Source organism: Lagopus leucura, unplaced genomic scaffold (assembly GCF_019238085.1).
Source record: "Lagopus leucura isolate 7727_CA_CO unplaced genomic scaffold, USGS_WTPT01 Super-Scaffold_100001, whole genome shotgun sequence".
Taxonomy (NCBI): domain Eukaryota; kingdom Metazoa; phylum Chordata; class Aves; order Galliformes; family Phasianidae; genus Lagopus; species Lagopus leucura.
In genome coordinates this window covers 3210451-3229635 of record NW_024962262.1, presented here as the reverse complement: position 1 = coordinate 3229635, position 19185 = coordinate 3210451, and the positions used below count along the sequence as shown (strand labels likewise).

The 19185-nt window shown below is 38.8% G+C and overlaps 1 protein-coding gene across 8 annotated transcripts in view; it reads right to left on the bottom strand.

Annotated features, from left to right (window-relative positions):
* SGCG (sarcoglycan gamma) overlaps nt 1-7199 on the bottom strand; it is a 118894-nt gene extending 111695 nt beyond the window's left edge. For 6 of the 8 annotated variants that reach the window (XM_042866444.1, XM_042866449.1, XM_042866445.1 and 3 more), the window contains exon 1: nt 7074-7157. Coding sequence is in view for 1 of the 8 variants with exons in the window: in XM_042866451.1 (XP_042722385.1) it covers nt 7074-7127 (54 nt within the window). In the remaining 7 variants the exon portion in view is untranslated. Of the gene's footprint in view, nt 1-7073 lie in introns of all 8 variants that reach the window. The other 2 variants (XM_042866451.1, XM_042866447.1) reach the window with 2 other exon arrangements.
* Between the last annotated feature and the right edge of the window lie 11986 nt (nt 7200-19185).

The following is a 19185-nucleotide window of genomic DNA, read 5'->3' as shown; positions in this document are numbered from 1 at the left end:
TCTTCAAATAATTATGAGTTCATTCTACAGCACCAGCACCTCTTATCCCAGCATACCTCACTGGTAACCTGTCTCATCCTGGAAAAAAAAAAAAAGTTATTTCTTCCTAGTATCTTTTCCAAACGTTTCAAGTAACTATTTGACCCTAAAATAATCTGCTCTTTTACAGCTCAGCTGCTTGGAGAATTTTTGGTAAGAAGCACTTTTAAAACTTTGAAGAAAATTCATGTAGTTTTCTATGTGATTGTTTATATCAGGAGACAAAACCTAAACATCTATCTCATAGGACTGTATTCCAGAACTGTTTACCATATCAGATGTCAAGGGAGAAGTTAACATGCTGGGGCTTGAGACAAATCAACCAGGAATATACAGAAGCGTCCTCTCATTGCTTGCAAAGGAGACCTCAATCGGATTTGGCATAATCAACTTGGGAAGCACGCTCTTCTGATTTTTAAAGCAGATCTTTAAAAGCACATATTCATTGCAGGTATGTGACGGAGGAGGAGGCCAGAAGCAGGAAGAATCAAAACCATCCTTTGGAGAACAGAACAGAAAAAGTGGAAACATTAGAGGGCAGCATGACAGAGGGCCTACAAGCAATTCTCTAAAATAAAGCCAGTGGAGAAAAATGGTGCAGAGTCCAGAACACCAACAGATCTGGATTTCCACAGTCAGTAAAGGATCAGGCAGAAGCTGTTAAGATTCATCTTTTTCTGGTATTCAAGAGGTCTTCAGAGTGCTTCCTGCTTTTTTATTTTATACATTCATTTTTTACTACTATAGAATAACTGGAACAAGGATGTTCATCACCCTTCCTGCTAACACTGAGCATAACAGAAAGCAGAAAACGAGTTTCATTAAACTAGTAAATGATTCTCAACTAAGTATGAAGTACTTGAAACAAGAGAGTACATCCTCTTCTTCACGGCCTTCAGTCCTTTACTATCCAACCCCAAGAGTTCAAAAATCAGACCACAAAAATACCCAGCTGTATTCTGCAGCCTTGCATATGAAAGAAATAGCCATCCCCTCTAATGACAGAAAAAAGGAAGATGGCGACTGCAGAAGTGCTTGAATGATCTCTTTCAACATCCATCAGTATGTAAAGAGACTGAAAAGAAATAAAGGTGAATATCCACTATTCCACCTCTAGCAGATCTAGGCCTCCTTCATAATGCATAAGGAACTCATCACATGCCTAAAAAGATCCTGTGAGGACCTCCAATCATGCAGTAACTTAGCTTGATTTCCTTCTAGGTCATGAAGAACACAGGTCATCTCCAAGGATGGCTGCAGCTCGAGTAGCGTGCTCAGTTTTGGGCCTTTCAAAGCAAAGAAAGAGAAACAAACAAAGAAAGGGCCCTGGAGTGTGTTCAGAGAAAGGTAACGAAGCTGTGAGGGTTCTGGAGTACAAATCTGAGGGGAAGTGGCTGAGGGAACTGGGATTTTTCAATCTGGAGAAGGCTCAGGGGAAACATAATTGCTCTATACAGCTGCCTGAAGAGAGGTTGTGGTGAGGTGGCATTGGCCTCTTCTCCCAAGTAACCAGTGAAAGGACAGGAGGGAATGGCCTGAAGTTGTGCCAAGAGAGATTCAGGATGGATGTTAGGAAATACTTCTCCAAGAGAGTTGTCAGGCACTGGAATGGGCTGCCCAGGGAGGTGGTGGAGTCACTGTCCCTGAAGGTGTTCAAGAAACATTTAAACATTGTACTGAGATATATGCTTTAGTGGAAAATATTGGTGATAGGTGGACAGCTGGACTGGACGATCTTAGAGGCCTTTTCCAAACTTCGTGACTCTATGATTCTAAGGACGAATGTCCCCTGAGAATCATTAATTTGATCTTTCTCTTTGGATAAAAAAGTGGGTTTGGCTGGTACCAAGACGTTTTCTAAAATGTTTTCTAAAAACTGAGCATTTCTTTCTGAAGAAGTGGCTTCAAACCCAGTGTCAGCTCACACAACACTACACGGTGGAAGGCTCTCTATACTTCCACAGTGGCTGCTCCCATGCATTTTTTCAAAACTGCTTAAAACCTTCCTTCTCAAATGATTCTGGGGAGTTTGCTTTCAACAGTGGAGTGGGAGATTCCAGCAACACATATATAATCAGGCACGTTTTTCCATTTCAGTTCTCTTTCATTATGTAAGTCAAATATCTGCAGGTTTGTGAAAATGGTGCCAGGAAAATACTGGGTACAATTTGTTTGCATGCCTGTGTTTCTCTGTGAAAAATAAGGGGTTCTTTGAAGCTTATAGCAAAAACCTTCATGCAAAATTTCATATCCCAGAGGAAAGCTGTATTTAAAACAATTAAGCAAGAGAAATAGTACTGTTCTACAAATTTTCACATCATCATTCACAAATAATTAAGCAAAGTAATTTACACTCATTCACAGAGAAACTTTATTTTGGAAAAAAAGCCAGATATTTATTCAAAGAATTTCTTTGTTTCTGAAATCAAATAAAGTTCTGACTTTAGCACTCTTAATCACAAGTAATGTTGTTTTTTGTTTTGTTTTGTTTTTGTTTGGTTTTTTTGGGGGGGAAGGCGTATGCACTCGAGATTGTCCTATTCTAAAAAAATATCACTTTTCTACTACACAGAGGAATATGTTATTACCAATAATTTTTACGATACTATTCTGTAGACCAACTCTCATAAACCTGTAGAAGACAGCTTATGTTTATTTTCTACAGAAATAGTATTATGAAGTTTTTAGAACTGTTAATAACAAATGTATAACAAAGAAAGTACTGGCTGCTTACTGCACAACCACAAATAAATAATTTATTTGGGTATTTCTGTATAATTTACATACGCTGCAGTTCAGAAAACTAATTGTCCAATTTCAGAAGCTGATAGTTGCGTGACTTAAATCAACAGCACTATTGACAAATATATTAATTTGGAACATCATAGTTTGCCTCTTCACTGGAGTGGAAAAAAAGATAATTAGATGTTCAGTATTGTTTTGTTAAATCTAAGCCACAGAAAACAGGTAAATTTAAGACCAAATTTAATACAATGGAAATTTATTAGGAAACTTTAGACCACCAAGACTTTCAAGGACATACACCCCTATCAGACAGTCGATTTTTACTAGTGTTTATAGTTTTCCTCTACTGTTTCATAAATGTGTACAAACATTGCCCTTGCATGACCATTAGAATTCATGTAAAACATCTCAGTTAAGCACGTCTGTAATATGGAATGTTATTTGCCATTGTTTGCTGATTAAATCCACCTACCATAAATAACTGTCAGAAAACAAGAAGTCAAACTAGTACTTATATTACATTGGTAATTTTCATCAAATTTGTGAACAGCATTTTAATTACAAATAATAGAAATTATATGATTGCAATGTACAATCTCCACACAATGACCTGACAGCCACAAGGAGGTATCTGGTTGTTCAATGAAAAACTATTGCATTAAAAAGAACTTCTAAACTGGAAACATCAAGAACACTTTATTTTCTTGAAAACTACAGCAACTACAGGAAAACCTAGAAGCTGAAGTACAAACTACTGCTTTGGGTTTTACAGTAGTTGGTAACAGATGGTAACAGCTGTATTTACGCACTCCTATAGCATCTATAAAATGAAACACTGTTGTTTTAAAAATAGGCTACAACAACATAATCAGAGTATCATTATGACAAATTCATTGATAAATGGGAAGACATTTTTAAAAAAGATTCCTAGTCCAATCTGCTAGATATTTATTGCTTTCTTAACAGCTTAGTTGACAGGTATATTTGTGAATCTGAATATGACACCAGCCTAGGAGAGCTACAAGTTAGAAATGAGAAAAGAGATTTGAATTCAGAATAATCATACCAAATTGAAGACATGATCTACAAGAAACTGAGATGCAGCTAACCAATGTATGTTTAGCTAAGAATGATCAACTGAGAAAATACAGGAGGGGAAACAATACTCAGCCATTGTTCAGTATTGAATTTTGGTGGTGAGAATTACCAAGAGATTGAAAAGTGACTGGCAAGCATACTCTTGCATAAAAGACAACAGACTGGATTTCTAAGTACGGCCTTGAGTACGAACTAATACTTTCACCTGACTTGTTGGTATGGCCACAGCTCCATTTTCACAGATGGTGCTCTACTTAAAGACTATGAACTCAAAGAGTTCAGAAGGAAATGTTATCTTCCAGAGGTCTAGAAAAGGTAATCTAAAAGTAAAACTGAGCACATCAGGAGTTCTTCAGCTAAGAGGATACTGGCTGATTAACAACTGAAGAGAGGGCAAAACACAGAGAACAAGCATGCCAACTAGAATCATAGAATCACAGAATCACTCAGGTTGGAAAAGACTTTAAAGATCGAGTCCAACCATGACCTAACCAAACTACCCTAACTAACAGCCCTCCGCTAAATCATGTCCCTGAGCACCACATCCAGTTTTTAAACACATCCAGGGATGGTGACTCAACCACCTCCTTGGGAGCCTGTCCCAGTGCTTAAGAGCTCACTGGGCTATCAGCGGAATGTTGTCTGGTTGTGGCTGTCAGAAGGAATCTTTTCCCAAGAGCTGGCTGTGGTGTTCACTTTCTACAGATCTATGGTATGTGCTCCTCAAAACCCAGCTGCTGAACTCATAGCTAAGACAAAACTTTCTCTCACTGGTATTTCAGTTCTTAACAGCCTCTTCTTCCTACAGAAACACTATTCTCACTGAACTAATTTCATCACTATTTACCGAATCCAACCGCACCAGACAGGCTTACCAATGAAGTAACAAACTTCCTAAGTTGTTTTAAGAGAAGTCTCCAGGAGAAGACTTCAGAGTATAGCAATAAGAAGTTCGGAAAGAGACCCACCACAAAAAAATTACAAGCGCAAATACAGTCTTTGGGTAAACACAAATTCCTCCATGTCCAGGTATACATTTTACCTCTCATCCTCAAGGTATGTATTATTTTCAAAAGGCATTAACTTAGTTATTATGTAAAAAATTCACCATCCAAAAAAACCCCAAACTCCTGACTTACTGCTCTTTCCCAAACTTCCCACATTCCCATACCTTAACAGCATGTTATATTCCTTCCTCAGTTCACCTGCCGATTTTCAATGCTTAAGGCTTCACACACTGTCAAACAACGCTTGCCTGGCACACAGAAATGTTTAAGCTCACAACTTCTAACATGACTTCAGCTTCTAAATAGCAACAATTACATGCCATTTGGACACGTTATCAGAAAGGTTATCAGCAAATGAAGCATTTTCTTCACTATGATATAAAAAGGCAAAATTGCACACTCCACCTCTGGGCAGCTTAAGCACTCCACATCAACAGTACATTTTCAGAGTTTAACTGAGACACCAAAATGAGGAAAATTAATAAAATACCTGTTTACAGGATTGAGCACTAAATCCACAGGAATGCAATATAAATACGACAGTCGAAATCTTAAATTAGATCTCATATCACTACATAATTCCTCATCCTAACACTCAGTTACACTCAAGCCGTCATTTTACAAGCAATACATTCACAAAAACGCATTGAAAAGTTACTCGGTGACAGTTCAGAATGATATCCTTTAATGCACCACACGTGCCTGCCGCTATGCAAACCAAGCTTTAACTGTCATGCTGTCAAGAAAAATGATAACTCCCAAGTTGTATTTATCTTTTTAAGGAAGTAAGAGCTACAGAATATCTGACAATAGAAAATTGTTTCACACATTTAAGAAATTCTTCCACTTGCATGAGAACTCAGGGAGAAGTTATGTTTGAAGTTAACAACGAAAAAAAACACCAGAAGGCATCACAAAACGCAGAAAGGTGGAAAGCATTTCATGTTCTACCTATGCTTGTAGTTCTTTCACTTATTCAAACTTCTCTTAGTTTAATACAGTATAAAAGTCCATTAATGAAAGAACTGAGCATACATGCAGTAGCCCCAAAGCTGTGCTGGGTCATGGAGCTTTTTAGGGAAAATAACTGTGCTTATTAAAAACTACCATCAATCTGAAAATCATCATAAACGTACTGCCTTATGCATAACCATTGGGATTACCTGCAGTAACAGATGAACGATGCTCAAGCTGTTCTACTTTTGATCTCCTAAATTTGGTCCAAAACTCATTATATTATAATCTAGTGAAATTAAGCTCATTACATTTGATTACTTCCTTTGGCTTTTGCAACAAACACTGTGGCATTACACTGGCACAGTGTAATGTGGAGATTTGGAAGTAAAACATTCCCTGCTACAGCTGATACAATCCTTGAGGCAGATTCTCTCTGATTCTCTCTAATTTAACCCATGCAGTACGTGCAGAACACTAGTGATGAGGGGGATCTTCTCACTTCTGAAACGGGAAATCTTTTCACCCTCAGGGCATTTTGCAGTGTACATTACTTTGGGCTGGTAAGAAAGCAGGTTTCTGAAAGTATTGATGCTCTCTATTTCTTGCTTTAAAGTGATCCAGTGTCAGTTTTGCAGCTCGTAGCAAAGGCATCCGGATTATGTGGGGCTCTCTGCTCACCTATTCTTTAAATGATTTTAGAAGAAATAAAGAAAAAAATCTCAGTGCCTCTGATACAAACCATGAGAAAAGGTGAGCAAGGCACCACTGTGGAACACCTGGAGTGGGATTTATCCTCACACTGTGTTAGTTAAAATCCACACATTTGTTGGAAGTTTACGCTGAACCCACAAAGGTCCCGTCGGAAAGCCCTCGTCAGAACGGGATTCAAAAGAAACAGCGTATTTGGGGCTATGCCATACAGCCCAACAAACGCACCGAACTCTCCTGCGGCGCGCTACTTTGTTGTCGGCTGTCCTAAGCACAGCGAGGCTGGCAGGGGAAGCCAGCAGAGCCCGGCACGCAGCGCCAATGCTGCCAGCTCGGTCCCCCCGTACCCCTTCCTTTCCCTTCCCCCCGCCCGCAGCGCACAGCAGCACGAACCGCCCGAGCCGCCGTCGCACCGCCCCGCACCCTTCCGGACGGCGCCCGCGGCTCGCCCCGCCGCTCACCCGGGGGGCTGCAGGCAACTTTCCGGCCGGGCCGGGATGGGGCGAGGCGAGCAGTTACCTGATGTCCCCGCTCGGCTTCAGGGCAGGGCAGAGTCCCCGCAGTCCGCCGCATGCCCGAGAGGCCGCCGAACGCCCCGGGACGCAAGTCCTCATCCAGCCTCCTCGTCCCGGCGGGCGCTGAACGGGCGCCGCGCTCGCAGCCTCGGCGGTGCCGCGGGGAGGGAAGGAGGCGCGGAGGCGGGAGGAGAGGAGGCCGAGCAGGGGGCGGGAGCCGGCTGTCCCCGCCCGCCTCCCCACGCCGCCGGGGGACGGGCGGCAGCGGGGAGAGGCGTCGCCAGAGCTGCCGCCCTTCCCGCCGACAGTTCCGAGCTCCGACAGCGCTCGCTCTGCACGTAGCCCAGTCCTGCGCGGCGGCAGCAGGTCGGCGCAGCCCGGCACAATGCCAGCGGGGAGGGCACGGAGCAGCCGGCGCCCCTGGAGGGCGCTCCTGTCCCGCCGGGAACGAAGGTGCGAGGCTGGGAGCGTGAGGTCGCGCATCTCGGTGGAAGGGCAAGGGCGGGGCAGAGTGAAATTTGGGAATTTGGGAGCTGTTTCCTGGAAGACTCAACTATAGGATCATAGACTGCCCCGAGTTGGAAGGGACCGTCAAGGAACATGGAGTTCAACCCCTGGCTCCACCGAAAATCCAGTTCCGAAGTCTGAGCGCTGTCCAAACGCTCTCTTGAGCTCCTTGCCCACAGCCCTGGGCAGGCTGTTCCGTGCCCACCGCCCTCTGGTGCAGACCCTTCCCCTCTTTCCCTCACCCCCAGCTGCCCTCCCCTGACGCAGCTCCATGCCGTTCCCTCGGGCCCTGTCGCTGTCACACAGAGCAGAGTTCGGCGCTGCCCTTCTGCTCCCTGTGAGGAGCTGCAGCCGCCATCAGGCCTCCCCTCAGCTCCTCTGCTCTGGACTGAACACACCAGGGGTTTCTGTCGCTCCTCACATGTCTGGGCACGACAGGTTGTGAGGGACAGCGAAGGAGCACGGGCAGATCCATCCATAGGAGGCTGGGGGAGTTGGAGATCGGAAAGTTTGTTTGAAGGAAACAGGATTTGAGAACTATGGAGTGAAATTGATAATGAGAAAAAGCTATGGTTTACAAATTAGGAAGACAAAAACCAACCCTGGCTACGTTTCCTTAAATGGAAAATGTCTGAGATATGAGATGGGATATGTGAGATTGGAGTAAAGATTATTATTTTATGCTGAAGGATGTCCTGGAAGTATTCACTGCAGAAATGAGAGGAGGAAATGCTGAACATGAGTACAGATACTTAGTTATACTTATTTTTCAAACATTGTTGCTGGAGTTCTGAAGCATGATTCTTCAGCAGCCCTTTCCTGGATAAAAATCATGTGCCACTCTGGACTTCCAGGTGCTGTTGGAGTACTGGCAAAACTAATAGTGCTTAATGGTAGTTGTTTAGTGTGTTCTTTGCAGGAGCTGAACGTATTGATCCTTGGAGTTACTTGAGGAGCTGCTTCTCAAGTCAGTTATAACTGCTGAATATCCTGAGCATTTAAAAGATCAGCATTTTCAGGTTGATTCTGAGTTTTATCTGTCTTTGATTTTTGATCATTATGAAGCAATCAAAATGGGAAGCAAATTGTGAAATATTTCGTGAAAGATGTGCAGACCGCACCATTTTGTATGTCATGAAACATGTTTTTTTAATGTTGTTTTTTTTTCTTCCTAGAACCATATTTATCTGAACTTGAAATAATGTTCTGCAAATCATGAGTACACTTCTGAGTTAGACGAAAACTAGTGGAAAAATAAGTCATTCTTTTAAAAATACAAATCCTGCTTTAATTCATCAAAATGTTGCAATTGATCATATTAAATTGTTGCAGAAAAGATTATACAGAGCAGGAATGACACGCTGGAAAGTGGAACTACTTTAAGAACATTCAACTTGCTAGAACACTACAAGTCTTCCCTGTATATCTTTACTGTGTATTTTCAGGCAAGTATACCTTTATAAACTGTAGTTTTCCTTAGTTATATTCATATATATTTTGCTACGAGAGTAAAAGAATAGTTTTTTGAAACAACCTAGAACAAATGAAATATGTGCCTACTTGCTTACAGTAATATACATGGGTTTGTCCAACCACAATGTGATTTTTAGTTATTGGTGCAAGCAAAATATTCACAATATGCTTGAATCACTGGGACAGTGAATCTGATATGTTGATCATCTAGACTTAAAAGCAGTAATAACCTGAGCATAAGAATCTTTTCTACAGAAAATGAATTACCATATTATAGATGGCAGCTATAACATTTTGGAAGAAATCTCATCTATTTTTTAGTGAGTGACTATGCATTCATGTGGTTTTGAAGGCAGACTGTTTGTACCATAGGATAAGCAATGAGTGAGGCATAAATTTAGTCACTTGGTTTTGTTATAAGCAGGCTTACAGGTAGATCAGTTAGGTTTTGTGGCATTTGTGCCATCATGAAAATCGCTGAGCTCATCACCTCCTTCCACACCTGTCCTCTTCACCCCTCACTTGCTACACTGCTTATGTCTTTTATTTCTTTATGTATTTATTTGGCTTCATGCTTAGCTGTAACAGAAGCTTCCCAAGAAAGAAGGTTGGGAATATGGGAATAGGTTATACAGACAGCATGGGTTCACCTGAACATAGCGAGCTCATAGTAGCTTATTCTTCCAAAGATACAGTTATGGTTATTTCAGGACTTTTCACTGTACTGTGATGTACTAACCTGTTCTGAGTACCTAGCTCAGCAGTAGAGGTAGACTGTGAAAGAGCTGCAGTTTTTCTGGAAATCTTCAAGCTGCGTAAGTTTAAGGTGCAAAAAATTCTAGTTGGTCTACCTCAAGACTAGTGGATTCAACAACTGCTCTGGGACTGTTATCACCTCCTTCATACACGAGGATCTATACAAAATTTAAAGGAGGTGCCTCTTACCTAGCCCCTGACAGCATATTGTCTCTTTCAAGAAAGACACAGATTTATCTGAGTGCTGTGATTAGGTATGAGTAATAGCTCTCCTCTTGAGATCAGAGGATAAGAGAGTAAGGTGCTTCTGTGTGTTCAGAACTGGTGCCCTTCCCTGCAACCCTGCCTAAGTATGAAGGACTGAAGCCCTTGGAGGATTTTTAGAAGTATATTTATTGCCTTTTACCCTGTACTAGTGAATACATTTGTTTGAAAACTACCTTTGTCCCTTGATGCTAGGAAGGTGCAAAGATAAGCAGGCTCAATTTAGAGTTAAGATACTGGTTATTTTCTGAATCTGGTAGAAGATGCTGTGTTGAAACATGTCTCAACAGCTTGGTTGTTTACTTGAACATTTTGAAGTAATCACCATTTGAAGTATTGAAGTCCACAAAATTGTATCTATATGATCGTATTAATCTGCAGGATGTTTAGTTCTGTCTCTCGCTTCTGCTGTTGTACTCAGATCATAAACTCTCATGGAAAACTTTTGCTCTTTTTACAGCACCTTCTACAAAGTGGTTCGAGTCTCTGTGTAGGATTGATAGTAACTATGGAAATATGATGATAATACTGATAATAGTAACAGTGATAGCAGTATCTGCGCTACTATGTAAAAATTTATATGGGAAGCTAGGAGAGAAAGAATTCCTATCCTTTGAAGTTCCATGACAAAAATCAGTAGTTTTTGCTCATACTTGCTACTTGTCACACAAACATTTGTATATGCTAACAATTTACAGGATGAGCATCTGAGTTTATAATGAAAACATCCATTCTTTATCCAAGCATCTGTTTGGTTTCTGACTTGAAATGTCTGTCAACTTTCACTCTTTATTGTACTTAATGTCAAATATATAAGTTATTAGTGTCCTCCACAAGAAATTTTAAGCTGTAACATTAAAATAATAGATTCATCCACCTTGATCACCCTTTTTGTCTAAAGAAATCAGTTCTTCATCTTAGAACAGCAGCAAGGAGCAGCATTTTCTTATTCGTTTCATATTTTACATTCAAACAGCAACTGTGAAAGCTGCAAAAAACCCTCGTATTAGCTCAGAAGTAGTCTCAGTATTTTAATTCCCCAGTGGATACAGATGCCTAAGACTCAGCTCTGAAACAGACACCTAAGCTCCCGAGGCATGTAGAAATTCAGACAGACTCCTCTTCAGTTTTTCTGTTGCCTATTGCATGTCTTGCTCAGTGTGTGGGATCTGTCATTGTCTCTCCAGGTCGTTCAAGCATCTTGCACAGTCTACAAAGAATTAAGCACATTTCTACAGTCCTATGGGGAATGTTTTTGGAGATCCCTGTCTACCCTTGCTGATATCACAGGAGCTTAAGCGATAGTTCCAGGAAGCGTTTGTAAGTAATTGAAATTTTCAGTTTATTCTGGTACCTACTACATTGAGGGACACAATACATACATGCTACCTTGGTCCAAGGTTCCTTTCAGTGCAAGCCTACTGGATTTCACTAGAGGAAGCCCAAATGGGAGAGTTTCCCACATGTTTGCTCCTGGAAGACAGTATGCATGAAGACTATTCCAAATTATATGCCCTCTGTTTAAAATCCCTTCAGATTTTGCTCGTATTCATTACTCCCTTTCTTACTCTCTTGTGTCCTCATTTCTTTTGCTTTTTGTTTTTTATTTTATTTTTGGAAATACATTTTCAATGTCTTCTTGCCTCAATTGAATTTTACTATAACTCATTCAGACTACGTATTTTTTTTGTTCTTTTTATACCTTTTTGATCTGACCATACTATTGGAGCATACAAAGTAGTCATTTCTACCAGTTCTCTACCAGTTAATACTCTATTGCTTTCTTCTCAGTTGCTAATTTCATCTTTTTTTCTCTATCCATGGCAAAAAGGGTAGACTAATTAGATTTTAAATGCCATAGTGTAGTTCTAAATTAGGGATTATTCATTAAAAATTAACCTTTTATTATGACAATTCTTGATATAATAGGGTACACATTGACTGTAAGCTAATTTATACATTTAAATTCTGTCTGCTTAAGAAAAATTAGTCTGTTATGGAGTATAGGAGGATAAATGAAGCACAAAAGTATCACTGTAAAGCAACTGTAGTAGAATGACAATTGCTTGAAAAAGTAATTGTTTCATAGTGCTATATGTTATGTAGTATATAATGCTTAATAAACTTATTAAATAATGTCCACTTAAAATATATATAAAAATTAATATATATATATATTTCCATGGTTGTGCTAAGAAAATATAAGAAAATAGTTCTTTGCTGCAGCTATTCAGGCTGTGCTTGCAAACAAGCCCTTTATGTTCTTCTAAAAGCTGAATTTACAGCAGTGTTAATGAGTTTTTTAATTTTCTTTTTTAAATTTTTCTCTGTGTGTGTGCTGTGTATCCTGACAAATTGCACCAGGCACGCATGTTGCGTAACAGTTTTATTTTCAACTTTTTATCATTAGCATAACAAGAATTTAGCTTTCCAGGATACTGTACAGGGAAATGTGGTTTTCTCAAGGTCTTTAACAGCCCTTTAATACTTTTGAAATTTCCTTTATGCTATTATTCAGACTTCAGGAAGAATGTCACGTAGTCCTGGAGAGGAGTCATCCTGTTTTGTTAACTCACTAATTCCTGTGTCATCCATTTGAAAGCGTGCCCAGCGAATCATTTTTTTTAATGCACTTAGTAATGGGTAAAATAATGGTAGTAATAAAACCTATTGCTTCAGCTATGTTACTACATTAAAACGTTATTTTACATCATTCTTCTATTGTGCACTAGTTTTTTTTAATTACTCTTGATGTCTTGTGCTATATCTGACATAAAATTTGAAATTCAATTTGTATTGTTGTGAGCGTCTTTGTTCACCAATTCTTTACTTTTGAGAATGCAGGCAGCATTGTTGTGACAAACAATATTTTGTTGTGACAAACAATATTTTGTTTATAAGGACCACAAGGGAAATCAGTATAAATAAAAATAAACAAAACATTGTTTCTCACAACAATTAATACAAATTAATGCATAATAGTACTAGCATGAACATGTCATGAGTTATACCATATTTGTTGTCCATTGTACAGTTCACTTCTGCTGCTGTGGTGAATATGCTTGTTTATATATATTGTTAGACATTTACACAGACAATTAATTTGTGTAAAGTAATACATGGGGGAGTTCTTTGATAGTATCTAAAGATAAAGTCATTTAGAATAATTTATGAGACACAGTATAGGATCATCAAGTCTTGGATTCTGGACTCCCATGCCACAAGTGGAACAATGATGTGTCTGTTTCTGGCCTGAGAAGAAGAAGAAAAAATAGGACTGCTATGAAATCATTATACAGTTTTAAATCTTTTAGAAAAGTTTAAACCTAATTAAATCTGATTTCATCCTGTGAAGTAGAGGCTACAGTGGTATTTGGAGGAGTGTTTCTCCAAGAGAGGTGAGTATTGCAATACACTCTTAATTTTTAATGTTATGCCTATAGAATTATTTCTACTGTTTTCTTACAGAAATATAGAAAGGATCTGAATGTATTTAGGTTGCTTTGAAAGTGGTGCCTCCTATTTATTTCCATGGAAACGACAATGGATACAAAGAGCAAAATAACACGGTTTGATAAAGCAAATTCTCAGCTACAAAACAGTTTTTCAACACAGTCATCACCATTAACTATGCACTTTTGCTAACAGGGAACGAAAGTCTGCATGCCACACTTAAAAAGTAGGCAGAAGTGGAAGTGGACCACTGTCACTTTCGCCACTGCTGAAACGCACCACCCACCACCTCACTCTGCTCACATCCACTGCTTGGTCTCCATAAACGTTCAGTAAGTGTCAGTGAATATCAGTGGGTGAATTATTATTATCATTTTTTTTTTATTTTGCATGGAGGAATTTAGTTTCACACCTTTGCTTCATCTACATTTCTATGTCAGATGCCATTCTGTCAGACTGTCCCACTGCTGCCATCTGTCACACAGCAACAGCGGAAAATTGCTGGGAAGGTTCAGCTCTACCACCATACTACCAACATTCACCAGTGATTTCATGAACCAACATAATAAATAATAGTATAATAAAAGAGAAGACTTTTTTTGGAGCAGCCCTTGTGTATTCTAGTGACACATCACTTATAACTTGCAAGCAAAAATAACAGCTTGTGAGAGACCTCAGTCTTGTGTTTCTACAGTTCTGAAATACAATTAAGATAGATTCATGTTCCCACTGAAAAAGAATGAATTGCAGCAAATGACAGCCAGAATAAAATAACTGAGTTTGTAACATTAAAGCCTAGTTCCACAAGAATGAATACAAGAATTGAAATGAAATAGTCACGAAGAAAGCCATTATTGTCTCACAGGATTCTTTTTTAACATAACTTTTCTCCTTTTTTTTTTTTCTTTAAAAAAGGTAGTATCTCAGCCCTTAATATTAGGCATACGTTCTTCCCAGGTTAGGAAAAGATTCTTTACCAGAAGGCAGTGAATATGGAACACGCTGTCCAGGGCAGTGGTCACAGCCCCGAGCTGTCAGAGTTTAGGGGGTGTTTGTACAGTGCTCTCAGATACAGGGTTTGGTTTTGGGTGCTCCTGTGTGGAGTCAGCAGGTGGACTCAGTGATCTTCGTGGACCCCTTCCTCTTGGGATACTCCATGATCCGGTGATTCTATGATTATATGGTATTTTTTTCTTAAACAGAAACCAATGTCATTATAAAGGACAACCATATATGTTTTGCTTCTGTGTAGCCAGTGCAGAACATAAGGATTCCTTCCAAAATATAAATTCATTTACGATGAATATAGTAAAAAAGATAAGTGTTGCCTATGCAGACATAAACTGTGGGAAATATTTCAGAATCTCCTATAAAGCACACTATTCCTGATTCTTCTTTATCATTTCAACCTTCGGCATTACGAAGGGCAATCAGAAGTGTAATTCCTGTTTAACTCATTATTTCTGGTGTCCATAATTCCAGCGTTGAGTTTCTGAGCACATTAGTTTCACTCTTTAGAACTGATGAACAGTGAAGGAAAGAAAGGTTAGCTACCCTTCTGCAGGCAGTGTTTCTCTGCTTAACCTAAGCTTTTTTTTTTTTTTTTTTGGATTTCATTACAGAAAACCTATCTCTCATACATTTTGTATGACTTAGATACCTTATGCAGGTTCCTGCATTTTGTTCTGAGCACCGAATGCCGCCAAGTCTGTGGATTTCACAGCCTCTCTGGGTTACCTGATCTGGGCTTCGACAGCTCCCATGGTAAAAAAAAATATTCTGATATTTAATCAAAATTTCAGGTGTTCCAGTCTGTGTCTGTTGCCTCTCACCGTACGACTGCATACCTCCAAATAGAGTCTCTGTCTTTTCTGTATCTGCAGATCAATTCAGGACACTAGTTAAAACACCCCACAGCATCTTACATTGTGGTAACCATTTCCTGGCTACCTGAAAACTCGTTACATGCTTATTTCCTTTTTCACTTGAGGGGAAAACTATGGAAACCTTCTCCCCTTTCTGCTACTTACTTCTATGTGCAGTAATATGTCAGCCTGCTGTCACGATTCAAATAATTATCACCTAATTGGAAATGTGCTTGATTATGAATTGCAAACTTTATTAAAATTAATTTAAACATAAATAGCAGTTCAGTAATGTACACTGATGTCATTCAGTGTAACTAGCAAAGGTGCTTTTTCTGTACTTCACCGATGCTTATTTCAAACTAATGAGAAACTATTTCATTAAATATTTTATCAAAATTTAATGAAAAATGAAAGTCCTTCCTAACACCCTCTTTTTGTAGTGTGTAAAGTGCACACTGCAGAATTTTTCTCCTCTTTTACGTTACATTTAATCACTTCTTGCTTTCCTATCTTTCTTTGGCCATCTTTTTACAAATACACATATGTAATGCATCTACTTGAATATAACAATACATTTCTCTTCTGCAATGTGTACAACAATATATCATCTCATTAAGTGATTTGAGGAGAACATAATGAGCATCATTGGAATGTAAGCATTATTGTATATAGGAGCTGAAGTCTTCATAACTATCTTTGTCTGTCTTTCTTGACTAGTGGGATTAATTATATATCTCACAGATGCCTGTCATGCACTCTGTTTATGCTATAGGGAAATGAAATAGGATAGTTAATTTTCTTTTATTCTGCTAAAATGCCAAGGTTTAATTAAACTGCTTCAGCTTAAGTATTGCACAGCTACTTTCAGCTGTCATGAAGCATACTAGAAATTGAATTGCCATTGCCTACATGCCCAAGAATGCATTCGGCAGGCATTGTAATTTCACTCAAAATTGTTTTTATTAATCATAGCTGCTTTCCAATTTATAAAATTTGTATGAGAAACAGTGTATTAAAATAAGTTTCATCCATATGTTCAGGGAGTAAAAACAATGCAGGTGCCAGATAGATGAAATTTACATTCAGTTTTGAATAACAATTGTCTTTTTTTTTTCTTTTATATGAGTAAGATCTTTACAGCAATGAAATTTCATGCATTCTTGAAGATTTTATATAATTATTTCAGCTATAAAATGACGATTAGGCAGTGCTTTGAATTAGCAAGACAATTACAAAGCAGTAAAGCCATCATTTTTACAATTATGAGAAATAAAAGCGTAGCAACAGGCAATGAAAAATAACCACCCACTTGAAGCAATACTTATTTATATCTAATGTATAATAGCCATAATTCAGAGTATTTTCAGAACTGTTGGCAAAAGTGGCAGTAAGCTTGCCCGCTTCAAGTACTCCATACTTAGCCTGGCATCCAGTGATTTCAAAAGATCCACTAAACATTGTAAATAACAGAATGCAGCAACTTCTGAACCTGCATTTCCATTTAAAAAGCACAAAACCTAAATGTACAAGGAAACTTGAGACCAATAGCATTTATTGCTATGCTGTGATTAAAGGAAATTCTGATACCAGGAAGACATAAAAATATTTTTAGTAAAGATACCGATGGCAGTTGATGCTACCCTATAATTTACTTCCAGGTAACATCTTTTATTGGGGTTGTCAGGTCCAAATACCCGATTCAAATCTGATAGAAGCTAACTTGAAAGTCTGTTTTCTATTCAGTTTCCTTCAGCTGAAAATCAGACATGTAATTCTTTTGAAACACTGACCTTGGATTCCCTTCCCACTGGTAGTTTGTGTCACCTAACTTAGTTGCTCTCTTGCTTGTCATGCAAGCAGACCTTTTTTTTTTTTTTTTGACTACTCCTTTCTTCTCTAAGTGTTAAGCAAGTAACCTGAGTCTGTAGTTTCCAACTGGCAAAAATTTATAAATTCAGAATTGAGCTTTCATGAGTCTCCAAGGAAGGATGCATGCAAGGTCAGTGCATACCTCTCTCTGAGAGTGATACCAAGGACTACGAATACAAGCAGAACATTACTTGATGACAATTTCACCAAAACATGACAACAGAAAAAAATGAATTTCAACAAACTGAATGTGGAGTTCTAGAATATAGTTCATGTTAATACTTAAAGGACAGTGAACTAAATCTTTAGGAACTACAGCAGTAGTCTATTTTACGCTATTAATATGAAAGGCAGTAATCCAAGATAGATCATTTGTGTTTCCCCCCAGTCTTTTTAAATGGCTGTTGAGATGTTAAAGTAATCATGGTTACCAAAAAAAAAAAGTTGTATGATGTTTTGTATTTGAAGAACCAAGTAGAATAAGTGGTTCTAAATATCCAATGTCATTTTGGCAGGAGGAGGAGGTAAATCATAACATGGTGTAAACTGGCATGGATCCTTGCCTCTTACTGGGTGTGATGTTGATGAGGATCTGGACCGTAAATTCTCGATACAGAGAGTTAAATAAGAAAGAAAAACTTTACTTTCATGCACATTCATCAAGCACTCTTGTGATATTTCATTTAAAATAAAAAATTCGGCTGATATAACACACCATAGAATCTCTAAGTAAAATTCTCATCATAGTTGTGTTGTTTCTGGAACAGTGGAGATTCTTGCATTTTAATTTTCCAAGGTTTGTCTACCACACTTGGTTTATTTTTGAAGTGCACACTGTGAAGCTGAAAATACTTTTCTGGGAGATTACCTTCACTTTTTCCCTTTGCTTCAACTGTCGTCTGCCTCAAATACAGTAAGTGACATTATTTCATACTCTTTCATGCAGGGATGCACTTAATAGGCTCACAGGAAAAGTGATCATTAGATGACTGACTGTAGCTTCATTGCCTCTGGATAACTCTCACAGGTTTATTTCTTCATTTTAGCAAGGAATGGAAGCTACCATACCTCACTCTGCAGATTTATGAATCCAACTTCCACCGGTTTCAGAAAATATCTGTGTAGCAGTAAAATGGCTGGTACTTGCATATTCATGGATCACTCCTTGAATTTAAAAAAAAAAAAAAAAAAGAGTATGGGAGAATCAAACGTGGAATATAGTGGAGTTTGATAATTTTTAAGGAGATAAATGCCACTGGAAGAAAAAAAAAAAAGCCTTTTAATTGGAGTATTAAAGGAAAAAGATGTGACGTGCGAAATCAAACTCTGTAACCCAAGTAAGATTACAATGCAGGTATGGTTTATTCAGTGCTGCGTGGACACCAGGTGCAAGAGGGATAGATCTGCCTGACTTGCACACCATCTGGGAAAATCATGCTACAGATATAGGCCAAATTAATATGTAATCAATAGTTTTCCCTGAATTCAGATACATATTCATTACACCCCCTGGAAGTTTGTTAGCATGCAGACCTTCCCCTCTTGCACGTGTGTAGTGAGTCATGGGGTAAAGATTTGTTCTTTTCCTCGTGAAGGCTTCTGTCCGTTTTCACTGTAAACTCCTGGCCTTTTGGCCCCCCAAACCAGTTTCTTCTTGCCCTGTGGACATCTAATCACCTCCCTGCCAAATGTTCTTGGGCTGTTCTTATGGCCTTTATCCCCCTCACTATCCCAGACCCTGTGTCTGCCATCTCTTATTTTCTAACAAGCTCTACATTCTTGCTTCTATAAACTATCTCTAACTATTCCCCTTCACCCCCCTTATTCTTAGTCACTGTGAAGCCTTCTTGCCTTTTTACTTTCACTTGTGGGGCCCGTCTCACCTTTCAGATGATGGCAAAAAAAGTATGCTAGTTAGTAGGATTT